We start from the raw sequence: 25088 nt of genomic DNA, 5'->3' as shown, positions 1-25088 counted from the left end.
GCGTTATCACAGATCCTTCCTTCCAGCAGCTGTAAGACTCTATAACCATCAATGCTCCCAACAACCTCCATAAGTTCTTACATTCATGCTGATTTTGCCCAGTTTTTACCTTAGTCATTTAAATAACATGCTACTGTAATTTGTACATCTCTGATGTTGCTGCTATTTTTGAAATATCCATTACTGTGTCCACAGCTATATATTAGTTATTTATTCTGCAGGTGCACAGTATTTATATTGTTAAAATACTTTACAACAGTCTTTCATTTGTTTATTTTTTAACTCTTCATTAGTATGTTATTCTTATACCAAATTTGTGTGACCATTTTTTGTATTATCTTTTTGCTGCTCTAAAATCCAGAATTTCCCCATTGTGGGACAATAAAGGGATTTTTCTATTGTATTGTATTCTATTCTATTCATAAACCATCGGTCCCCTCCATCAACAACTTCATCAAGTTTTTTCTTCTTTCAAACCCAAAAGGTAGGGTCTAGAACTACTTTAGTGTGTAACCTGTTTACTTTCTGGTGCCTGGGCAGATTATATGAGAATTACCAAAGCAGAGCACAGAATTTGGTGTTTCATGTTGGCAAAGAGCAACAGCCTACAAATATGGAAGCCAGCCAGAAATAGTATTAGTTTAAGATTATGGATATGTTAAGATGTTTACATAAAACTATGTAAAGTGTCTAAAATACTGGGCCCAATCTCCTTTCTGATTTAAAATCGTGGACTGAAATGTATAATTGTATCTTAAAAGCTACCTTTTAAACCTTCATTAAGTATTGTGATCATCTCGTCATCCACACATCAATGAGCCATGTCACTATGATGCCTTCCTTCTTGGTTTACTGTTATTCTGACCACTCATCTAGAAACATCTCTGAGCTAGACCATTTCACCCCTGCTCCATTTCCTCCTGTCGCCTAGGATGCATATATTTGCAAAGGATAAATAGAATATCACCTTTCAGAGGAATGTGTCCAATAAAGGATTGAGTAACCTGTAACTTTATCATGCTGTTAGAAAAAGAACTTCATTTTGGCAAATGGTCGTCCTCAGGTGAATGTTTTCAATCTGCTGGACGCCCTCACTGCCATTTTGTCCGTACACTAAGCCACTCTCTCTGGGCAGGGAGGGGCCGGCCCGGCCTTTAAAAATGAGGCTGGAGAACAATGCAGAGAGATGGTATGTGACGTCACACCATCTAAAATTATACTTTCAGTCTTTCACATCACTACTTTACAGTTCTTTTCATCAAAAATAATAAGCTAATCATTACAGCTCCTTTTAAACAGCTTTTGCTGCCATTAGGTCTGTGCACCATGCTGTAACACTTCCGCCTAGCGTGACAACACTTTGCAGTTTAAGCCTTTGTTAGGAGAAAAAAAGAAAAAATCCCCAGCTGTAAGGCAAATAAAATGCAAGAGTAAACAAATTAATTCATCCAGGATGTCTCACACTGTCCCTGCAGCTGAATGGAGGGAGACTCACACTAACCCAATTTAAGCAGCCATCCTTCTCTGTCTGGGTTGAAGAACGTGTGTGTCAGGTCATTTCCGTCATCCTCCGGGATCTTAAAGGGTTCACTCTTGATGCTGTCGTAGAGATTCTACCACAGGAAAAGAGAAATGCAGGGATATAGTTTACATCCAAATTACAGCACCAGCAAGCATTCCCCAAACCTCAATAAAACAACTCTGATCATGAAAAGGAGCTTTAAATTAAAAACTCAGGCAGTTGGAAAATATTTTTTCTTTAATAGATTCAGATATACACTGGTGCAAAAAGTTTATAGATTAATTTATCTTAATGTGTCTTATAATCACAGATTTGCTGGATTAACAGAGAACTTCACTAAGGATCCTTGTCTCTACCAGGTTCTATGTTTTCAGCAAGTAGGAGAATTTTGCCACTCTGAAGCACTGAAGTGTATTTTAACTCAAAGCCAAAGAGGAAAGACATCAGCAATAACATCTGCAAAGCAATTGCTGCCACCCAATTAATCTGGGAAGAGTTACAAAGACGTTTTAAAACTATTTCAGTTTCAAAAGATCCTGGTAAATCTTAAACAATGCATCTGAAAGTGGGTGGATTCTTTTTACCATAACCTAAAAAAATGAATTAAGGACTAGGATAAATTATTTGCCTGGTAAATAGTGACAAAAATGAACAAATGAAAAAAAAAAACAGCATCAACACTAAAGGTAAACACTTCACCACTTTACCAAGGGGTAAATCTGTCCTGCTATACCAACCAAGTCAGCATCCTCACCCTGAGTAGCTCCTCTGGGAGATCTCCTCCCTCATTGATCCCTCTGTTCATGGAGATGAAGCGCTCCACTGGGGGTTTATCTCTGACGTTAGGATTGTGAAGGCTGGTGTTCAGCATAATAATGGCAAATGAGAGGACATAGCAAGTGTCTGTGGAGGAAATTGGACAGTTTCAGGGACTTGTCTTGCCTCTGGAAGAGACTACCGCATGAAAAAAGAAGCACTGCTATAATGAAAATTATTTCTACTAAATATTAGAATATAGAATTTCTAATGAGTGTGTTAATGGCAGAATCCTTATACATTTAGTAAATGCTGGAGCACCTTTCATCAGTTTTTATTAACATCGCTATTAGGCCTGTCCTCAGCTTGTCCTCAGTAAGGCATTATGCCACAAAGGTAGTTTTTTTTATAAATTGTTTATAAAAACAGATATCTTCATAAATATGTACATTTTTTCTAACCTCCTGCAGTGGCCAGCAACAAGAAATTAAGATTCAGTTTCTGTTGTGTTAATTCGATTGTTATTCTTTAAACATTTGTACGGCTTCTTACACCTCTTTCCCAATGGTCGAAAAATCAATCAGCTCACTGACCTGTGTCGACCCGTGTGAAACGACTAGGCAAGTGACCCGGGTTAAAATCGCCTTCAAACAGTTTCAGCAACATGAAAGGGAGCCGACCCATATAAAGTGTGCTGTATTATTTTGTTCTTCAGTCCCTCCAAATCCCTCTTACCAGTGCTTCGCCATGTTTATGGAATGTAAGCAGAGTAGTTTTGGCTTGTTAGATCAGACGCGACTGGCTTGTGTGGACGTAGGAACGTTGTGTTTAAGGGCATCATGTAAATTAGCAGATCGACCCGGGTCTGGTGTTCCCACTGTATGCTGATCAGAGCCGAGCCAATTGAAGGCAAGTTTAACCCAAGTTGCTTGCTGAGTGACAAGCAACTTTGCCAAGGTTGACACAGGTTAGTTAGCTCTTCCCATCTTCCCACTGTCTCTGAAACCCGATTGTTCCCAGGATTAATTTTTTTTTTCAACCAGTTGGAAAGAGGTATGTGACGGCCTGCTGTCACACTCTAAAGCTGTGTGGTAAGTTTTATATTTTTCATTTTCAAAATGGGTTGCACATTTCAGATATTTTCATTAGCCTGACATTTAGTTAACTTTGTCAGTTTGTTATATTTTGGTTAAAATGCAATCAATTCATTTATGTTTCTTTGAGTTGCCATTTTAATTTGGATCTACTGCTTGATGGTTGCAATGAGCTCCAGCTTTCTTCATAATTAGTTGTACTGTAGCAGGCTAGTCAGCAGGTCACAATATTTGTTGTAATAGGAAGGAAATTTTGTTTATCACTTGTTTTTTTTTTTTTTTTTTTTTTTTTTTTTTTTTTTTTTTTTTTTTTTTTACAGTGTCCTGTCTGGCAAGGTGGCAATAAGAATAATTGTCTTGATGCCAAAAGGAGCCCAACAGATTTTACTTTCACAAGTGTAGCGGTATCGCAATTGCCATACCGCTCCACTTGTTTCATGTATATAAATTGCTTTATTATAATTATGCAGGGAGTTTTACAGTTCATATGGACACTGCAATGTAAGTAGAGCAGAAAAACAGAAGAAGAAGAAGGAAAAAGAAAAAGAAAAAAACAGGACAAAAGATGAAAGAAAGAGGAGATAGGAAGGAGACAATGACAAAACATTTTCAGTCTGCTTCAACACCTGTAATGAGATGGAGAAAAAAAAAAAAAAAAAGAAAAAAGAACAGCACAACCAAAAAACATGGTACGAGATATACAATAAAGCAAACACCTTGAAACTATCACTAAAGTAATATTATTAAGTCTGACATGTACTCTGTGTTACCTGAAGATATGAATGTGGGGTTTCTGTTTGGAAGTGAATCTCTAAGTACCTGAAGCCTAGCACCTGTAGTTGTTTGTGAGGGTGAACTTGTGCATGTAAAGTTTTAACCATAGAAAAAAATGCTCAATAGTGGTTGTGGAGAGCCGGAGAGGCACACCCCCCAGAGCACTGAGTCCAGCGCCGGGAGACTCAAAGCCCCAGGCGCCCAAGGGGACCCCAGAAGCGAAGGCACCAAGGCGGGGCCAGCCCCGGAAATCAGACCCCACCAAGGCAGGAGGAGAGACAGCCACGAGGAAGCCCCCCAGCCACCGCCATGCCGGCGCCCCGGGGAGCCGCGGGGACGAGTCCGCGGGCCCCGCCGGCAGCCGGCCACCCCGAAGTAGGGCCGGGCGCCGAACACCAGCCCCCCCACGGCGCCGACCGAAACGCCCCAGCCCCACAGAGCACCGAAACACGCCCCGCCCCCCAGCACCAAGCCCCGGCGACCGGCCGCAACACCCACCGCGACCGCACCACCCAGGAAAACACTAAGACGGCCCCGCCCCCGGCCGGGGCCCATGCGCATCCGCCGCGAACCGGCCACGAGCGCCGCGGGACCCCCCCCAAAACGCCCCCCCGGCCAAAAGCGCAGCCCCACCCCACCAAGACCGATGCCAACAGCGCGCAACGAAACACACCGCGCACAGAATCAGCCCGAGAGCAGAAAAGCCGCCCGGCGCAAAACCGCAAGAGGAGCAGACCGCAGCCGGCGCAACCACCCCCCCCAGCAGCCAGAGGGGCAGCACAAAGCCAGAGCGGAGCGAACCGCGCCGCCCCCCCACCGGACGATGCCAAAGCAGCCCAGCCACGTCCGCCACCCCCCCCGCAGCCCGCACCAGGCCCCGACACGCGGCCAGAGCAGCTCCGCCGCCCCGGCCCCCCACCACGCGCCGGTCATAGCCACCCCAGGCCCACACCCGCCCCGCAGCCCCACCCGCCGCGATCAGTGGGAACAGAGCAGCCCCGCCATGCCTCCAGGAGGGAAAACCCACCCGAATACCCAGCCAGCGCAGCCAGCCCGCCCAGACCGGCCCCCCAACACTACCCCCGCCGGAGCCGCCCGGACCCCCACACACCAGCGGCGCGCCGCCAGCAGGACCCCCACCCAGCAGGCCCGCCTGCCCCCCGAGAAAACAGACATGCCAAACCCCCCAAAGAAAAAAAGAGAAAAAAAAAAAAAAAAAAAAAAAAAAGGGGCCCCCACAATGCGACAGCGGACACCAGACACCGACCCGCCCGCAACCGCTCCCCCCCACCGAGGAAGAGAAAAAAAAAAAAATAACAAATAAATAGGTAAATAAATAAATTAATTAATAATTACAATTAAAATAAATAGGCAAGAGGAGAAGTGCGAGCGGAAAAACCGGAGCCCACTTGTTTAGATATTCTTTGTTTTGGGTAGTTTTGTTAATTTGTTAAATTTAAAAAGTACTTGGTGTCTGGCCAGTATTTTTCTGTGTAATTAAGTTCATTTGTTTGTTAGATTGTCAGTTATCCCCATTGTGTGTCAACAGTGGTCTGATCAGCACCTATTTAAGTTTCCCTCATGTCTTGTTTGATAGGTCAGTTTGTGCTTGAGTTCTTTATGTTAGTACCTGAATTGAAATCTGTTTTTGGCCCAGTTTATGTTTTTTTGAACACTTTTTTTTAAATAGATTACGACCCTTTTAAAAAAATTTCAGTGGTTTTCTAGGTGGTTTGTGCAAATCCCTCACATTTGGTGTCAGAAGGGGGATTTGAACCCATACACCACAATTGGAGACAGATCATAACTCCTGCACAGCTTCCTCTACCTCATCCATCCAGACAGCCTCTGTCCACATCCTCTGAGGTGTGATTTATAATGCTGGCCACTATGTTCTCACCAAATGACCAATAACTTAGCCAGGGTGTGTTGCTGCATCAATACTAATGACCTGGGCTGCGACCTGAACACAGGAGGCTGTAGACGGGTGCAACAAGACAAAACTGCACTAATGACCGCCACTGAGCAGAAATCAATATCGCTATAACTGCTGGAGACACAGATGCTGATTACACAGAGGTCAGGGAGAAAGCCACTTATAGAGCAACATGTTAACTTAATCTGAAGATCTGACAATTGTTCATTTATCTCTAATGAAGTAATAAAGGAGAAATAAGAATAATGATTTTTTCTGAAAGTGGATGTCGAGGTATTTTTGAAAAGTTAAAAGATAAACTATGGCCGCTGTAAATTCAACAAAACACTCAAATTAATTGATCTAGTTGTGCAAAGGTCTTATCCATCAAGACTGAGTCATGAGGAAGCTGAGGTGTGTATGTACCTGTGGACTGGAAGACACCAGGATTGCACTGGCAGTACCTGGAGGCAAATGCCTCCATCATGCGATCAATCTTTTGGGCTTCGCCAGGAAGTCTGAAGCTCCACAGAAACTGCCTGCAACAGCAGAAACATCATGATCTTATCATCTTATTATCTAAATCTAATATCAAGACGAGACGGAATCAACAAGGGCTGTTTTCTTTGCAGAATTTTGTTCAGTTACAAATCAAACTGAAGCCTTTATTTACATAATATAAAAATGAGCTTTCAGAGGACACATTTGGAAACATGATGACTTGTAAAGCATCTCAGACGTTTATTGAACTCACTACAGCCTCATAAAAAGGCAGCCAATGTCTTCTGTAGCAGACCAACATAAAGTTCTGCTTATTTTTAATGTGGAAAGAAAATGACACAATTTTAATGGAATACCCCAAAATAAGAAAAACCACTTGCCATTGGAAAACAGTTAATAAAATCTAGTAGAACTGTAACTGGTCTGTGAAGGCCAAGAACGTTTGTTATAGAGAACATTAGTGAACAAACAGCCTCATGAAGACTGGTGAACATGTGACATAGACTTCAAAATCTACAAGGCTATGAATATTTAACCAAACACTGATCAAACCATCATCATAATACTTAAAGAGTGTAAGGTTTTTTTTACTGAAAAGAGATCTCTCGGAATAAACTCTAACACTTCTTAATGTGCATGTATTACATAATCATGAGACATGACAACAGATTTGGATAAAATTTATAATCTAACTCAAATCAGAGAAGTTGCTTCAAGTTACAGAAGGCAGCTGCTTACCAACTGGGCTCAAATCTCTTGAAGCGGGGCCGATAAACAGTTAAAGAAGCATTTTATACAACTCCAGTCTTTGCAGATAAGTAGACATCCATGACTTCAACCATATTACAATATTAAACTTTGTTCTTAGATCAAGGACACTGCTTTCATTCCATTCCCAAGTCTTTGCCACATGCAGAATGAAGATTATAACTGTACATTAAGCAACTGGCCTAATTAGATAAGCTACTGGAGAAAACATCAGTTCTGACACACAACAGGCAGCTAATATTAAGGTGTAATAAACTCACACATCATCAATGACAATTATCCTAACAGTAAAGACAAACTTGTAGCTGCAAATAAAGCAAAGGCTTAACAAATGTTAGCTTTCTCATTTTCCTTTGACCTTATAATTATTCACCACTTGGTATTTGTGTGCCACATTAAATCTTTATTACCTTAAAATTTATACATATACAAATGGTAATTAAAGGTATAGAGATATGGTCACATTCCTCATTAAAAATATGATTTGATCTTATTTTGGCCAATTTCCTGAGTAACATGAAAAAGGATTTTAAACTTTTTTTTTCTTTGAGTCCTCTGGAGTCTCTAATTGTTTTTAGATAATTGTTCACTTGATTAAGGGTTCTAACTGTAAAGTATATATCCAACAAACAATAAGAATACTGAATGGACGAATTGAAGTAAAGGGCAGTACTTGACTTTCTCACCTTAAGGCTTGAACAAGGTTGAGGTCTGCAAATTCATGAAGCTCCACAAATGCCTGAAGGACCTTGATGTTAAAGTCATCACTAGGAAGAAAAATGCATATCACATGTCATGCATCTTATAAACTGATTTAATTTATTTAATTGCAGAACAAAATGTAGTCAAACACTTCAGTGCATTTCTATTTCAGAAATGCAGAAGGGTGCAATTTGGTGATCTTTGAGAAAAGCTAAATCCTCCAGCCATGCTAGAGCAACTATTTCAACTTCATAACTATGGCTGTTGTTTTTTGACAGCTCTACCTCTTTCAGATAAAAACCACATGTTCTCTTTGCCTTTGTTTTCTTCTTTTTTTTGTTATTTATACTATCTCCTGGCTGAGCCCTGCTACATTCAGGGCACAGAATTCCAGGAGATTTGTGCATAGGTCAGACCACTGGCAACCAAAGCTCACAAAAAACACAGGAAGAAAAAAAACTGGAGGTAAAAAAGACAGCAGGAGGAAAACTGGAGAGTTTACCGTTCCCCTAAGTAGTCCCCGATGACTGTCTTGTTGAGCCCTTCCCCTTTGTAGAGGAACTGTGCGATGTCCTCTGGGGTGTTCTGCAGAAGATCATTTTCCAAAAGAAACTGGATCCCCTGTTAAAACAACCAGTTTTACTTACAGACTGGTTTGAAAACTATGCTGCCTTTATTTCCATAAATCAAATAAATAATACAAATAAAATTATTTTGTTTTTGAAGACTAATTCAAAGTTTAAGGTCTTACCTTTTTAGGATCCATGTTGAATTTTTTCCTTCCCATGGCAATCTGTTTGTTTCTTTGTGAGGTTTTGCTGTGAATACATATTTAAAAGAAGTATTATAAAATACATTCTGTGCATCCTCACAGAGCTGAAAAAGGTATCCATAAGAAAAAAGCTTGATTATAATGTTGTAACCCAACTAAGCAAGAAGAGCCATAATAGGCATTATGTAGCTTATGCCATGGCAGTGATTCGAACAGTAAGGCCACAGAAGCAGAGAAGGCAGGAACAAGAGGAGAGTATAAACAAAGACCACAGGACAGATGAAAGAGGACTTTGTATGGACCAATGATAGAGAAGCAAAATGTGTGAGATTTAAAATCAGTAATTAACTGAATAGCTTATGAAAGGTAATTCAAGCTTTAACTGTTAAACCAAACTGTGAGCAGATTTTAGAATGAAAAGCTGTATATTAAATACACATGATGAAAGTCACACTGGTCAGAATCAGAAAATTGACATATAAAATTAAAATATTTCTAAATATATTAATATATATCTTTTTTATGTGCAAGATAAATATCTAATCTTTAATGACGTAAAGTTGTTTTGTCCATAGTCGCACTGGTGAAGTATTTCTGCCCTATGGTGCAAAACTCTGCCTATTGACTCTTGTTAAAAGTTGTACATGTACAGTAGCTCCTCTTCAATGAAAAAGATAGGACCATCCTGGGGTGCAGCTCTCCTGCGCAATTTTATTTGCACACCACCACAGGGCTGACATTATAGCCATCTGTTATAAAGAATGATTTAGCAACAAGGATCTGAACCAGCATGAATTTAGACAGGTATGATTTAAAGCACTTTTAAGAAATTTTTTTAAAGTTTTTTGTTGTTGGCATTCATATAAATAATGGTGTGATAACTTAGTATACATTTGATTGTTTTTTTGTATACATCTACCGTATTTTGAAGTTTAAGCCAACCACCAACTGCCAATGCCCAGAATGCCTTCTAGTTTTGGATCAAAGTTCATTGAAGAAATAATGAAATCTATGAAAAATTTTGTGTATTGAGAAGTTTCATTGACCAGTCCAATTTGTTTCGCATAGAGAACTGCTAAAAGGAGACCAAAGAAAAGAAAAAAGATCAGAAATCAGCTGCCAAAGTTTGATTGGTTGTGCCTCTGTTGTTTGTCCTCTAGGTTTTACGGCTCTATTGAACACTGAGTTTACACAAAGTTTAAAAACTACATGGGACAGCTGCAAGAATTTACTGCTGCATAAAGGCAACAGTACATTTCATGCCACCAGCTTAACTCTTCCTGCTGTAGCTTGGAAAGAATATTATGTCCCATTTAAATGATTTAATGCTTTAAAAAGCACACTGAAGGCACTCTCCAGTAAAATGTGCAACTTTATGCCCTCAGTGATTCCCTGTACCCAAAATACCCTGAGCCCAGTTTTACCAGCTGCACCTGAGATACAAACAGCCTGATACATGGCCTCACTCCAGCCAATCACAGAAAAGCAGCCATATACAGACTGTTTGATTAAGGTTTAGGTGAGGGGCTATTTCACTGTACTCTCCAAACAATGGAGGATTAAGCTGTGGACACAAAACACATAAGGACAGGTGTGATGCTGCTGTCATAATTAACCATAGTGGACAAAAGACCAAAGAAAATGGAACAAACATGGAGCTAAACAGCGACAGTTTTGAAAAAAAAAAAAAAACTTAAGCTCCAAAGCAGATCCAATAAATGCAGCTGCCTCTTTCTCCTAATTTTAAGCTGAACATCCTCTTGTGTGCCAGAATTTGTCAGACAAAATGAAAATCACAAAACTTTCTTTAGGGATTCTGATAAAAAACACCACTGGCCTATATACAGTAACCCTCCCATTTTAAAAAGGAAAGTGTCGCCCAAAATATTACAATTCGATTCTAATTCCATTATAATTAACATAATCCCTTCTCTCAGACTCATGTGAAATAGTTTGTTCTACAGAGCAGAAGTAAAATAATCGCAATTAAAATAAAGAACAAAAGTGAACCCAAACTCACCTCTCCCCAACACAAGTCAGCTGTTCAATCTCATTCATTACTTCGGCAATCTCAAATTTCAGCCGCTGCAATAAGAAAAAGGCCTCAATTTAATTTACATACAGTATATATTTAATCTACAATAAGGCAATATGTTGGTGTTCTGAAGTAAAGCTATGTGACTCAATTGAGAGACAAGTGACATGTTAGATGTCACTACTTGCATGCAAATACGAGAGAAGCTTCATGCATCATCGTGTTATATGACATCAAACTTTTCTACATTTTTATCCCATCTATCAAGTCTTACAATGATATAGTTCACCAAAACCCTCAGCTATCAACTGCAGCTGAATTTTTGTGACTTACTTCGATGTCATCGAGAAGCTCTTTTTTTCTGCGACGTATGTTGGAAAGCTCATCTCTCTCCTCCAAAGACAGGTCCTCGGGCACTGAAAAAAAATAAAGAGTGGGGGGAAAATTAAACTGCATGTGAGTGAGAGAGAAGGGCTGGGTTATGACGATGGATTAAATTATTTCATCTTCCAAACAGCCAGTCGGAGTCACAGGGATTAAGCTCTGCAATGTATACCTGGTCAGTGATTTCATATAAAAGACATAAATTTGACCTAAATTAATCTGCCAATGAATGGAGGTGTGATTCGATTTTGAAGTTAAGGATTAAATGCAGCGAACAGATTGGAAAGGAGGAGACTGCAGCATCATGCTGTTCCTGCAAATTTAATGTAGCCCAGCAGGTGGTTGCACTTATGAGGGGAGCACATTTTGGCTTTTGAGCCGCCAAGCTCGTAGAATCATCATATGAAGTTTAGAGCTCGCCTTGCACAAGTATTGATATCCCTTTGAACTTATAACAGCTTTTCCTCTCTCCGCTGGAGAAAAGCTGCCATCACAATCTTCCACTGTAGAGATGGTTTGTTCAGTCATGTTCCCTCTTAGTTTTTAGCCATTTAGTTTTGCTCTTACAATTAGAGCACTTTCGCACCTGGGTTGATTGTACAAATTAAACTCCAAGTTAAAGTTTTCTACAAGCCTTAACATCTTCTCCTTTTCAATCTTTTCCAAAAAACAGTTTTGATGATTTAATAAATGGTTACTTAAAGGCTGTTGCATAATGAAGTGTTTTTTAGACATTATGATCAAATTTTAACCAATTTTTATCCATAAAGTAGTAGAGTTAGAGTGAAAAGGAGGATTACACATCTTAATACAGGTTAGAATGGGTAGTCATCGATGAAATACGCCTTTTTAAAAGCTAAATCAGGATGTGTTTGTCTACAAAGGATCTCAATTTTCCTAAAAACACACTTTTTTTAATTTTATGTATTTTCAAGTATTTTATGATTCTTTTCATCTTGTCGGTTTTGTTTGGTCTTCCTATTTGGATGTTTGAATGCACCTTTCAAATAAAAAATTTGAAAAGTTTTTATCTGAGGTCAGTTTCGATAAAAACAAAAAGTAGCTTGACATTTTTAAATTTGCACTGATGGATAAGAAAAGTGAGACTTCTAGGTAAATAGGAGGAAAAAATATGACATTTAACATTTATTTTTTTTTAAAGAATTGAAACTAATCATATTTTACACTAACCATCTGACTTTGTTAAGGCATATGAGTTCATCTCTTATGAACCAGAATAATGACTATGTATAATCCAATTTCTTCAGATGTCAAGGGAATTTTTTACTCTTACTTTTCTTGCCTGTTTCAGTTACTATGCATTTTCTTCACATACAAAAATATTATTTTGCAAAGGTAATCTAATCAGAACCAACAATTAACCCACAGAGGGCAGCCCTGAGGTGATTGGAGGCCAAATATTGCAGCATTAAACAAGTTTACAAGAAAATGGACACATTTGCATAATAACATACAAATACTTTAGAACCCATAAGACTCAGCAGTAAAACTGTAAAATCTTACTTAAAGGCAAAGATGCAAATCAAGCTGGTTCTAAAAACTGCTATGCAAAATGTATTTTTTTATATAAATACTACAAGCTAGAGTATTATAAAGCTATGCCTCATTTATTGATAAAGCATGTGATGTGTCCAGCAGTGTAGTTTCTGATAACCATGGTCCATTAATGAGCTCCGTAACTGCAAGGGTTCTAATGAACGGCAAGCATATGAATAGTTAAAGGTGACTCTAAATAGAAAACAAAACGAACAAACAAAATAACAATTGGTTTTAACCAATTTAACCAATTATATCTTGCAAGGAAAAAAAAAATCTTCGGCATAAACAGCAATTCACTATTTATATATACAGTCAACTAGTTTAAGAGTAAATAATCAAAATGTTTTGGGGTTTTTTTGTAAAAGTTTCAGTATAAAATTCCATAATAATTTCCTTTTTAATCTTCTTGAGGAAAGATAAAACAAAACTCTAAATACTTTTTACTATGTTTACCTCCTATATCTTAATGGGTCTACAATTCTGGTTTGGCCTAATGTCAGAACCTTATGCCTCACAGAATTTTCAAGAGGGAATCTCTTTAAAATGTCTTTGAAAAATTACATTAAGGAAGATTAAGGAATGGGCATTAAAATATTTTAACCAAAGCCTTCCTTCTATATAAATAAACACATAAATCTAACAAAACAACAGATATGATTTATGCAAGGTTCATTTTATTTAGCTATTTATATTTTTTACATAGGAACACATTAACTAATTAGTATGCATTTCTTTAACATCTCCATGTACAGTGTTGTCAATGCTTTCACATTGGTAAAAGGAAAATATTTGAACAGACCTTCTCAATACATGTTTGATAAAAACTACAAATGTGGGGGGCCTTCCTTAGCAACTTAGTTTGTGCTTTCCAGCCTCCCAAACCATCCTATAATGGAGCAACCAAAAAATGAAATGTGTTTTTTTTTTCTTTATAAGTTTAAGCTTCTAAAAACATCATGATATCACTCACACAGCAGGGGATGGGTGGGGGTGGTCACATCATTTTGGTCATAAAGACCAATACTAGGAATTAATGTAAATCCGTGTAAATCTGACAGCTGAACTTGTTGTAAACGATTACCAAAAAGAATCAACCAAATGTTGATTTGCTGGGGGTAATTTACAAATTGAGACGTAAGTGACTCAACAGTTAGGCAGTCAACTGAAACTGAGCAAATATTTAGAATAGAGCAAGTGTAAAGCAGAATTTAGAAATGCTCTGTATTTAAGTTCAATTTCCCAAATTCATGTCTCAGCAAAGGAAAATCAACCCCACACCATGATGCTGCTATCACCACGTTTTCTAATATCTGTAGTGTGTCTAGGTTGCTGTGCAGTGTACGTTTTGCACCATAACACATCGTTTTCCAACAAGACAAACAAGGTCTTATTTGATCAGTGAACTGTCCTCTACATGTTGGCTGTTTCTCCTGCTGGGCTACAGAGGTAAATTTGAAAAGCCTGTATTTACACTCAACTGGTTGACATCTGGCAAGACTGGCTCCCTCAAATATTGCCTTACTGATAGTCAGCTGTCAGCAACCTCTATTTAGGGGTAATTAAAGCTGCAGAGAGCATCCCATCATGCAACAATTGCTTTAATGTGAGTGCTCACAGAACATTAAATGCACATAACATATAGGGTGAGTGGAGAATTAACATTTCACACACATTGCATTAACTTCCCTCCACATAGAAAGCCCCAAAGGGCACCTACTTATCCCTCATTTTGCCATGCCACGTCAACCTCTACCCCCACATAGACCCCTTGGAGAACCTCCCCCACGTTCCTCTGCACATCAGAAAACAGAAATCGGTTTGAGAGCAAGCTAACAGGAAGTAGGTCATTTTAACATACAGCCAAAGCATATTGCACTTCTCCAACGCCATTACACACTATCACACATGAACACACTCCCCCTCAATCTCACTTTCTTTTCCGCCTCCACTCCGGTGCTTGAAGTGGGGGTGAGCACAGATTCAAATCCCCTAGCTAAATCATACCACTAAGCAGCTTTACAATCCAGGCACACCCCCCCATGACTGTAAATAATGGTGGAAAAAAAGGACAGTTATTTCCATCCCTCTGTATTTATCTACTGTGTTTCTTTTCCACATTGTCTGACTAAATTCCCCTTCTTTGTCTGGCGCCATGAGAAAAAAGTGACAGAAGTAGCGTAGACTATTAGGCTATTATATCCGAAGGACATGATTGTGATATCGGAAGTAGGCACAAAGTCATGAGAACAGGCGACCTAGATGGATTCAGATACTGTGGACCGTCTTACTAAAACTAAATGCTCAAAGTACTGACAATTTAGGATACAGATAGAAGTACAGCAACTAATTTTAAAGTCTATATAAAAAATTACATTACATTAGGTTATAAACTCACAAAACGCAAAGTGGGTTAAGTGTTACTGCCTCATGAATACTAAGTCTAATAAGCAACGTGACCTAATAATTTACTCTTATCATGTACAGATGACAAATTAGCCCTTTAAGTGGCTTTACTCTGCTGATGGAAATCTTGTTTTTCCTTGAAAGCCATTAAATAGGTTCTGGATGTCCTTTTTAATCACTGTTTATTGACTCATGTACCATTCTAATTAAATAAAAGAGGTTTTCTGAACTGTTACACTATTCTAAACTGTTGAGGTTTATTCACCACAGTGAGATTCAAGTTTAGGAAACCTACTGAAATGTATCCATAACTCTGTTTCCTTCTACCCAGTGATTCTTATTTAATTGTGATACACAAATAAGACAATATCTGCTACCTAACAGAAGTTTTTAAAAATTTCGGAGGATTTTCAAAAACCAAAGAAACAGTGCATGTCATAATAAACAATCCTCAACATATAAAAGGTTTGGTTCTACAATGTGAAGTGCAGCCGCATGGCCAGGATACACCAACACATTTTATTCAGAAAAATCCAGATGGCAGACAGGAAATCTCACAAAACATCACAAGATCAAATGTGAGTTCAAAGTCAATAAACAGAGAGAGGGATGAGAAAAGAGGGAATACTTGGAATACTGTGGACTAATTACTAATGGAAAAAACATTTTCTAATAAGAAAGAAAAGGCATTGATTGAAGGAATGTGGACAGCATGAGCAGGGACTCTAAACTAGAGAGTTGTTGCATTTTTTTATTAGGAAACATGTTCTGATTGGCTACATATTACATTAATCAGGTTATCCCCTCTGTAAACTGGGAAATATCACACTTGCTCAGATATCAGGAAAAGATCATTCAACATGTTTGATTTTCCTGTTATGTGATACAGTGGGTCCCAACTTTCCACCGAGCAATACCCAGAGGACCCTTTACACACCACACAGAGCAGCAATATATCAAGGTTATCGAAAGGGGCATTATGACCATTAGGTCAACCTCTTAATGTTGGAAGGGGCAGATCCAGACAGAAAATCGGGCTTATTATCCTGTTGCGAAAACAAGCCTTAAATGGAATCTTTATTAACCAGGATCTTCAAATAGTGGGAAAAGTAATGATAATTTGTAAAACATTTATTGTTCTTAACATAGCTTTATTTATTTTTGAAAAAGAGAAGATTTTTTTTCTTTTTCCATTGGTTGCATTTTCTTTTGTCTGGTTTGTTACCAATCACGCTCATTAGTTAATATATGATAAAGATAAGTCTAAAAAATGAAGACTTTACACTTTGATTAATATAATAGTTTCTCTGTGTTTTTTTTTTTTTTATTTGGCTTTGCTGACATTTTTTTTTTCATAGAATTAAAGTACAGTGGTAAGATACAGTTTAACCCCTTGTCTTTATAAAATAAATACTTGCACATACAATGGAAAAAGACAAGGATTTATGTCAGATTGATCGATCATTTTTATAATAATACATGAGCCCAATTTACTCATTAATTTCGAAGTGTGATTTTACATAATAGTTATCTAATATACAATATATTAAATTGATATCTTGGTAAATCTTTGGGTTTTCTTAAACAGCCTAGCTTAATGCTTACCGAAACCTGTAACCAACTGTGCAGCTGACAAACTTACATACAAAAGCTTTAAACTTATATTGAAAGCTCCAATACCAGCTGCCAAACAAGGAGGTCCTCAGAAAAAGTCAAAATGTTTAGAAAACTGAATGCCACCTTTTAGAGGAGATGCAGAGGATCCCTCTAGCAAGAGAAAAAGGCAAAGACCAAAGAGTGACATGGGAACAAATACCCCCCAGCTGGTCATCTTTACATCCTTTTTAACTTTTATTTCTCAGCTTCTGCTAAAGTTTCTCATAGGGCAATAATTGTGGATCAAAGAGACCCCGCAAGCCAAATACGTCTGTAATACGCACAACACTCCAGCCCTCCTCCTCTGGCTGCAAGCTCTCAGCTGGTCCAGAAAATGGGAAAAAATGATCTCAATAGACACACAATGATATTATTGTGTGTGTTGTGCAACTATGCTGTACAACACACAATACACATTTGATGCATCATTCATGAAAGCCACAGAATATCAAAGTATTTAGATAAGTCTTCAGATTTACACCCAGAGAAGCAAAAAAAAAAAAAATCATATTAGGTCATATAAAAACACTTCCAATTTAAGCCCAGGCACATTTACATAAAATTTCAAGGCCTCACTGGTCAGCGTTTCATATTGGGGCATAGAGAGCTGCTGTTCCAGGACAATCAATACATCATCATAATGTTTCAAACAAGCTTGGCCTCCTTTTCCTTTTGCTGATGGCCAAGCATAAATGCATAAAAACAGCAAGAGGAGCTAATGTTTCCTCATAAAGAACAACAATAAGGGTAGTATATATTTTGTGGCTGCATAGTAAACCAACAAAACTGTTATTTAGATACTTTCATCAGATACCAAAATCAACTGGGGAAAATAAACTAAAATGCTGTAACTTGGTTACAGTTAGCCCTGTGTTTGATTCGTATCATTCCCAGTACTTGTGGCAGTTTGTATATAATCAATTAATCAGGAGTCACAGTAATGATGTCTTATGACTTAATTTTAACCGGAACTTATGACCAATCCTGCTCTAAATTGTCCATTCCTGCTGTAAATCCACAGGGGTTGTAAATAGGAAGAGAGACCACATGCTAATTACTTACAAGAATAAAGGAGGCTTTGATTAGGTAACCTTTTCATGCTCTGCTACACATTTATATTTTGATCATCAAGAGATTTTGAGTTTTATCTATTTTAGTTCTAAGGGAAATTATTCATTGTAAATGTCTGTCCTGTTTATTCAGTTAGGTCAGGGGGTTTTAGTGTTGATTTAATGTAAAATGGCCAGATAAATTGGCTGATGACCAAAAACAGCAGATTTCCAACTGGCCAAGGTAAGTTTCAAGGTTCACCTGGAAATCTGACTTTTTCATTTAAAATTTGTTGGAAATGATTTTCAGTTAAAACCTGCCAATACATGCAGGTAGTTTGTTCAAACCAGAAACAGCCTCAATGGTGAGCTCTGCACCATGGGCATAGCCAGAATGTTTTTTGGGGGTGTGGAAGGGTCAACATTCAGCTCAGAGCTAGAGAGCGGTGGCCAAGTATTGAAGAACCTTTATAAGCTATATGCAGTACACAACCCTTCCTTTTTTTCGAACGTTTTATTGTCATTACACTCTCACAAGTACAGAGGAACAAAATGAACTCTCTGCATTTAACCCATCCCCTTGGTGAGCACTGGGCTGCCATTGTGCTGCGACCAGGTTCGCCATTCAAGTTCAGCCGCCATTCCCTAGTGCTGTTTTTTGTCTAGAGTAAAATACCTATGCACTTTTTGAGTCAGCTGCTGATGCTGTCAATAGTCACTGCTGCTACCCTCTGGTTTAGTAGGGAACTGCTTGTTCCACCAAATGACCCTATCTTACAATGTTTTCCAGATTATGAGCTGGATTATTACCTAAATTTAATCGATTGTTCCGTGGAATTAGGAACACCTCTAAAAAAAAATGTAATTTCAGTCCATCCACAACTTTTCAAGTCATCCTTCACACAGACAGAAAAACACACAAACTAGGAGGTAATTACTAATGGTATCTCACAGCAGAAAGGATACAGAAAAATAATATTTTGATTTAAAATAACAGTAAAGAAAGCCAAGGAAACACTTCCTGACTTTTGACCAGCTTTCAATAGTTCTATGGAAGGGATGCATGCATAACGAGGGGTTTCCCCACACCAGTCCATCCATGGACTACTTACACAAGTTTCCATTGCAACCAAAGATAACACATGATGATTTGAGAATAAACTAGACAAAAACCTTTGTATAAAAATGTCATGTCTGGACATGGGTTTCCTTTAGAAGAAAAAAAGGGAGATCATGTCTCCTGTTGTCCTTCAATATTTCCAATGTTTTAACCATTTTAACTATACTGTAAACAATTGTATTGCAACTACACTAGCCCTAGCAGTTTGTTTAACACAACTGCAACAGCTCACAGCTTTCAAAACACTTGTATAGAAGCACTTATGAACAAACACACAAACTGGCAGCCTTTTAGCAAACTCCTGCCTCTTGACTGATGACAGCAGTCATCAGTCAAGTGTGAAAATAGCTGACGTTTCTGAAGCTACAGCCAACCAGTCTGGTCCAACCGGTTGGTTATGTTCACCTTATATTTATTCTCTTAATGCTTAATGATTATGCTCTAGTTATTTTTATTTCATACTGTCTACCTCTAGTCTAATGGATTTTAGGACGAATAAAGATATATAATTTTTTTACCAAACAAATAAATTTTTGGTTAGCAAAACCAAGTCAGTAGCAGGGGTAAATGAAATGCCAGTTTGCATTTAATTTGCAACAACTGTGGTAAATGTATCTTTCTATGAGGAAACATATTTTACATGAAGAAACATATAGACCAAATGAAACATACTGTGGTCAGGTGTAGGTAGACTTCGGGACCATGCCATCCCTAGCACTACATCAAATTCATTGTTCCAGCTTTTTTTTTTAGGCATGAAATAGGAATAAAGAAGGAATATGATTCTGCAGGATCAAATGCAGGTCTACAGATTGGTTATGCGCTATTATATTTTAATAAACTCAAACACAAGCTATCTAGTCATCCATTTCAATAAAGTTTGATTAAGAAGCTCTTGCAAATCAGATTAAACCAAATACCAAACCAATAATATAGCTTCTCTCATTTCTGAGAAATAATTAGGAAGGAAACCCTAAATCAGGAAGGAAATCCACACATCTGGAGGAACTAGAACTATGTAATGCTGATAGATGGATTGCAACTTTAGATAAATTACAACTGATGCTGTTTAAGCATCTTTGATATAGAGACTTGTGACATCTTAGACAGACAATCTACGTAACTGACCCTAGGGAGTGAATTTATTGTTTTTTTTTAATCTAATTATTTCTAAATCAGGTCAAAGTATTGCTTCTATACAGAAATAAATACATTTCTTTAGCCGTTCAATTGTCACTTGTAGTTAGCCAGTTAGAGAACAGATAAACAACATTTCCTTCATAAAAATTAGATTATAAAAGGAAATTAGAGAGCACATCAAACACAATGAAGGCTTTTTGATTCTTCAAAGGCATGGAAACTCCATAACACAATCCCCTTGAAGCAGCAAAGTCTAATCACGGAACCCACTAGTTTCAGTCACTTATTTATGATCATATCTTGCATATGCCATGCTCCACTCTAAAGCTTCCTCTCTCCTTTGAATGAGAAAATCCCCCCAGTGTTTGGTTTGTTTCTGGGTCATCCTACCCAAGGATTATACTGTTGTTTTACTACATTAATTACCAACGGCAACAGCAGAGATATTGTCAGGTGATCTTTTCTTGAGCTTCACTTTTCTTTCTACATCTTTTATTGCACTTAATCCTCCAAGCAATCTTTCACCCTGTCTAGACAAGAACTTCCCTAATTGACCGTGGATTTGACGGTTACCCAACAACTCCTACTCCTGATTCAAAAAGCATGCCTGTGCTGGGGCCGTACTTTGCCCTAAAGAGTGTTCTGTTAGGTGGGTTGAGATTTGATTAAAGGTCCACTATTTGAGCTCATCACCTCCAACACAATATCACACTTGTCTAATCATATTTTTAAAATTATTTTCCAGTGCTTGTTCCTAAAGTATGACCTCAGATGATACAACAGCAGTCTACTGTTTGAACCTTTTACAAGAACCATTTCCACAGGAAGTCCCAGGAATTAAAAACCTGGGATTGTAGTGTGCTTTTAGTTTCAGTGGCTAAAGGGTAGATCATTTCTTTGCAGCACAACAACTTTATTATAAATAGTGTCCCTTAACATGAACTTCAAATAAGGAACAGAAACATACAGGTCTTAAATATGGTGAAGCCATTATTGCTGCTCTGTTTATAACACGGCCCCTCTTGGGGTTATCTGAAAGTCTGACCCTCAGACCTGGACATTCTTTGGGCTGACTCCACTAGATCTCTGTGGCTTTTCATAGAAGAATTTTCATACTTGATATCAATATATCAATACCAATGGAAATATATCAATACCGATGGAAATATTTGATAGTAAATACCGTTTTTTATACCATGGGGGTAAAAAATAAAACACAAATATAGGTATGAAACATTTGTTTATAATGTTAACAAAAGTCACCCATTTGAATCTCAACATGGATCATGCTTTGTCAACATAATCACAGAAGCTGGTTAAATATGTAAACACATCAATGCAAAATAAAAAGCCCACATATAACACAATAAGACATTTTAAAGTTGTCTGAGCTATTATTTTATTAGTGCAAACAATCCAGAAAATCTAAAAAAAACTATGACAAAAATATGCAAACTATACTTCTTTTTAGTATTAATGCTGTAGCAAATTAATGTTATCATAACAATTGAAGTATTGATATTTCCCAGAGTATCGATTTTTGACAACCCTAGAGAGTAAACGGCACCACCAATTATAAAAATGCTTTTAATTTCTCCCACCTACTAAGAGATGACCCAAAACTTTCTTTCATTTCTACCAATATTTACACCATATATCCATCCATCCATCCATCCATCAGTCATCCTCCATCCATCATCCATCCATCAGTTCATTCATTAGTTCATCCATCCATCCATCCATCCATCCATCCATCCATCCATCCATCCATCCATCCATCCATCTATCCATCCATCATCCATCCATTCATCCATCCATTCATCCAACATCCATCCATTCATCCATCCATCCATCAGTTCATCCATCAGTTCATCCATTAGTTCATCCATCCATCCATCCATTCATCATCCAACCATCCATCCATCAGTTCACCCATTAGTTCATCCATCCATCCATCATCCATCCATCGATACATCCATCCATCCATCCATCTACCATTCATCCATCCATCATCCATCCATCATTCATCCATCGATACATCCATCCATGCATCTACCATTCATCCATCCATCATCCATCCATCTATCCATCCATTCATCATTCATCCATCGATACATCCATGCATCGATGTACCATCCATCCATCATCCATCCATCAGTTCATCCATCCATCCATCAGTTCATTCATCCATCCATCCATCCATCCAGCCAGCCAGCCAGCCAGCCAGCATTACTGGGAAAGGATGGTGCAGTTTGTTGAGACTGGTTCGAGCCTAAGCTATGAAAAATGTCCCAACACAGGGATTTTTTTTTTAAATGAAATGCAGAAATTCCCTAGCTGAGAAGAAGGAATAGTTTATTTCATATTTTATAGACAGGAGGAAGAAGGAAAAGGAGAAAGGAGAGGAAAGAAAAACATAACTGGTTCACAAATCTAAGCCAGGATTTTTATGAGACAAAATATGTGGGTGGATCAGATCACTATGTCTCAAGTTCAGGAATTTTCCAGATACTGCATGTCTTGAAATACTTTGGTTAACCTCTTCATTTCATTCTAAGAAAGGTATCAGGTCGCATGACAACAATTAAAATTTAGCAGATTGGTGAGAAAGCAACATCTTATCATGTTCATATATATATATATACGCCCCTCCACATGTCGTCCATGTAGTCTGAGTTTCACCATACACCTAATAGAATAAGAATAATTTATCCGTTAGGATAAACACGGTGGATGAGTGAAAGCTCTCACTGCCAAGGGTTTGGAATTATAAAAATCTATATTCTATGATAAATACCATAAATATCACTACAACCAGCATATTTTGAAAAACTCCTGGAAAGACACTACTGTCTTTCTAGCACAGAAAAGACTTTAAAAATGTTTAAACCTGTTTTCTACTTCCATATATTATTTGGAGTCAGCCAAAATATAAGGTACAGGGTGGAAAGTCACACAAAGGATAAAAGCTGATCATTTCTCTAATTTCCATGAAGAATGTACGTGCATAACTGAGCCTTAACACGCTAGAAAAAAAGTTAACTATGCTGCTTCTCAAACTGTAATAGCAAGAACTAAAGAAACCTAACTAGTGATTAAATTTATAAAAAATACATTTAATTAACTTCTACATGGGGCAGCTTTTTGTAAAATGAACACTCAGAAAACCGAAAAAAATTTAACCCATAGTGTTCAGCATGTTAAGAATATGAATAAAATCAGCATTTGTAATTTCATTTAAAAGAAACAAAAAAAAAAAAAACTACAGGTCTAAACAGATCCTACCAGAGAGGGAGAAGAGGAACCTAATGTCCCAGAGACATGTAAATGATGACAGAGCAGACAGGATGGAGCTGGCTGGAATACAAAAGTGCAAACATTCACTTCCTCTTCAAATGCAGTAGGGGGGAAAGGATATTGAAATATTTGTCTAAAATCTACTGTCCCCATCTAAACAAAAGTACAGCACATTTATTCCCTTCTTCTGTTGAAACTAGGCATGTGCACTGCCTCCTGAGAGCTTGCAGGCATGACAACAACTGCATCTCCAAGGATTTCACCGCTGATGTTTTCAGCACCTCTTACAGATTCTGCCCTAATTAGTATGTTGGATAGAAGATCAAGAGATCAGTGAAGAAACAGTTGCATCATATAAAACAACTGCAAAGGTTTTAAATATCTTTAGCACTCAAGTCAGTTATGGTGATGTAAAGCTAACATGGCAGAGGTCAACAAGGTGATTAAATGCATGTGTGAAGAAACCTGTGTCCAGAAGCTACAGTAAATCACTCTGACTCTCAGCAGCACTGTGCTGGTGCCTGTGCATGAATGTGTGAGTGGGGGGATGTTTTAGCTGTCATGACCCACTGCAATCCACAGATTATCAGTCATATCAAATCCTTGTCTCTCTGAGCTGATGCAGCATTGTATATGCTGCGACTGCGAGGATCGCAGCATATAGATTCACAGAAAAATGTATGCATCCAAAAGAACAAGGGGAGGGTAAGAGTTCCTCAAGAGGGGTCATAAGTTTAGCTGCAGCTGTCTTGCTGAAAACAAGTGTTTATCAGTACTCTTTTGGATTCTCAAGCCCCTCACATCTAAGGCCAATAATTCAATATTTTACAATCCTTACAGCAATACCCATGGTCATTTTTGTTTATTATATTGGCATAGAGTTGGGGATAAGCAAAATGATGACCCAATATGTAATAAATTATCTGAAAAAAGGAAAACTTAAGACTTTGAAAACTTTATTGTCATTTGGTATACACAGAGTGTATATAAATCAAATTTCTTTAACCACGCATTTTTCTGAGCATGTAAAGCAATCTCAACAGGAGCAGAGTTCCTGGTAAAGAAGAGTAAAAAACAAACTCCCTCCAGAATAAATGTAGGTTTCAATTGATAATCACATTTACAAAACATCCACATAAGTCCATAAAATATTTTGGAAAATAAATTTAGGAAGAGATGTATCACAAAACTGCCAAACATTTTAGGATCTCAAACAATTCTCACAAACTAAATACAACAGGGGCTTCTTTCTAACATTTAACCTAAGCTTGTTTTGGGTTAATAACAGTGTTTAATGCCATTAAAATGTTCATTTGTGTTCATAGATGTGATGATTTATTTCCCATAACCACTCATGACACACAGTTGAAAAAAGTTTTCAAAGCCTTGTTTTAATCTTTATAGAATGCTAAAAAAGAAGAGCTATTGGATTAAACGTTTCTATACAGTCAACACAATAATGGAAAAACATTACAGAAAAAGTATTTGGTGAACAAGGCTAGAAAAAACTCAGGATGAGTCTTTAAAATCACTTTTAGTTACCTCGAACTGAGTGCCTTGGTCAGATGACACTAAGATTAAGGTTTCCAATAATAAACTCCCATAGTAGCTTAAAGGAAAAATGTGTAAAAGAGCATCCT

The 25088-nt window shown here is 37.9% G+C and overlaps 1 protein-coding gene across 1 annotated transcript in view; it reads right to left on the bottom strand.

Moving 5' to 3' along the window:
• Positions 1–25088, bottom strand: part of cyth3b (cytohesin 3b) — a 45468-nt gene that overhangs the window by 8281 nt on the left and 12099 nt on the right. Inside the window, exons 2-9 of the mRNA XM_038307764.1 lie at positions 11173–11255; positions 10825–10889; positions 8784–8850; positions 8535–8653; positions 8017–8097; positions 6488–6600; positions 2277–2425; positions 1502–1613 (exon numbers count right to left, since the gene is read on the bottom strand). Of these exons, the coding sequence (XP_038163692.1) occupies positions 1502–1613; positions 2277–2425; positions 6488–6600; positions 8017–8097; positions 8535–8653; positions 8784–8850; positions 10825–10889; positions 11173–11255 (789 nt within the window). The remainder of the gene's footprint in view (positions 1–1501; positions 1614–2276; positions 2426–6487; positions 6601–8016; positions 8098–8534; positions 8654–8783; positions 8851–10824; positions 10890–11172; positions 11256–25088) is intronic.

The sequence above is a fragment of the Cyprinodon tularosa genome, unplaced genomic scaffold (assembly GCF_016077235.1).
Source record: "Cyprinodon tularosa strain WSP-4 unplaced genomic scaffold, ASM1607723v1 ctg62, whole genome shotgun sequence".
Taxonomy (NCBI): Eukaryota; Metazoa; Chordata; class Actinopteri; order Cyprinodontiformes; family Cyprinodontidae; genus Cyprinodon; species Cyprinodon tularosa.
Note: the sequence above shows the minus strand (reverse complement) of the source record. Positions and strands in the feature narration are given on the sequence as shown.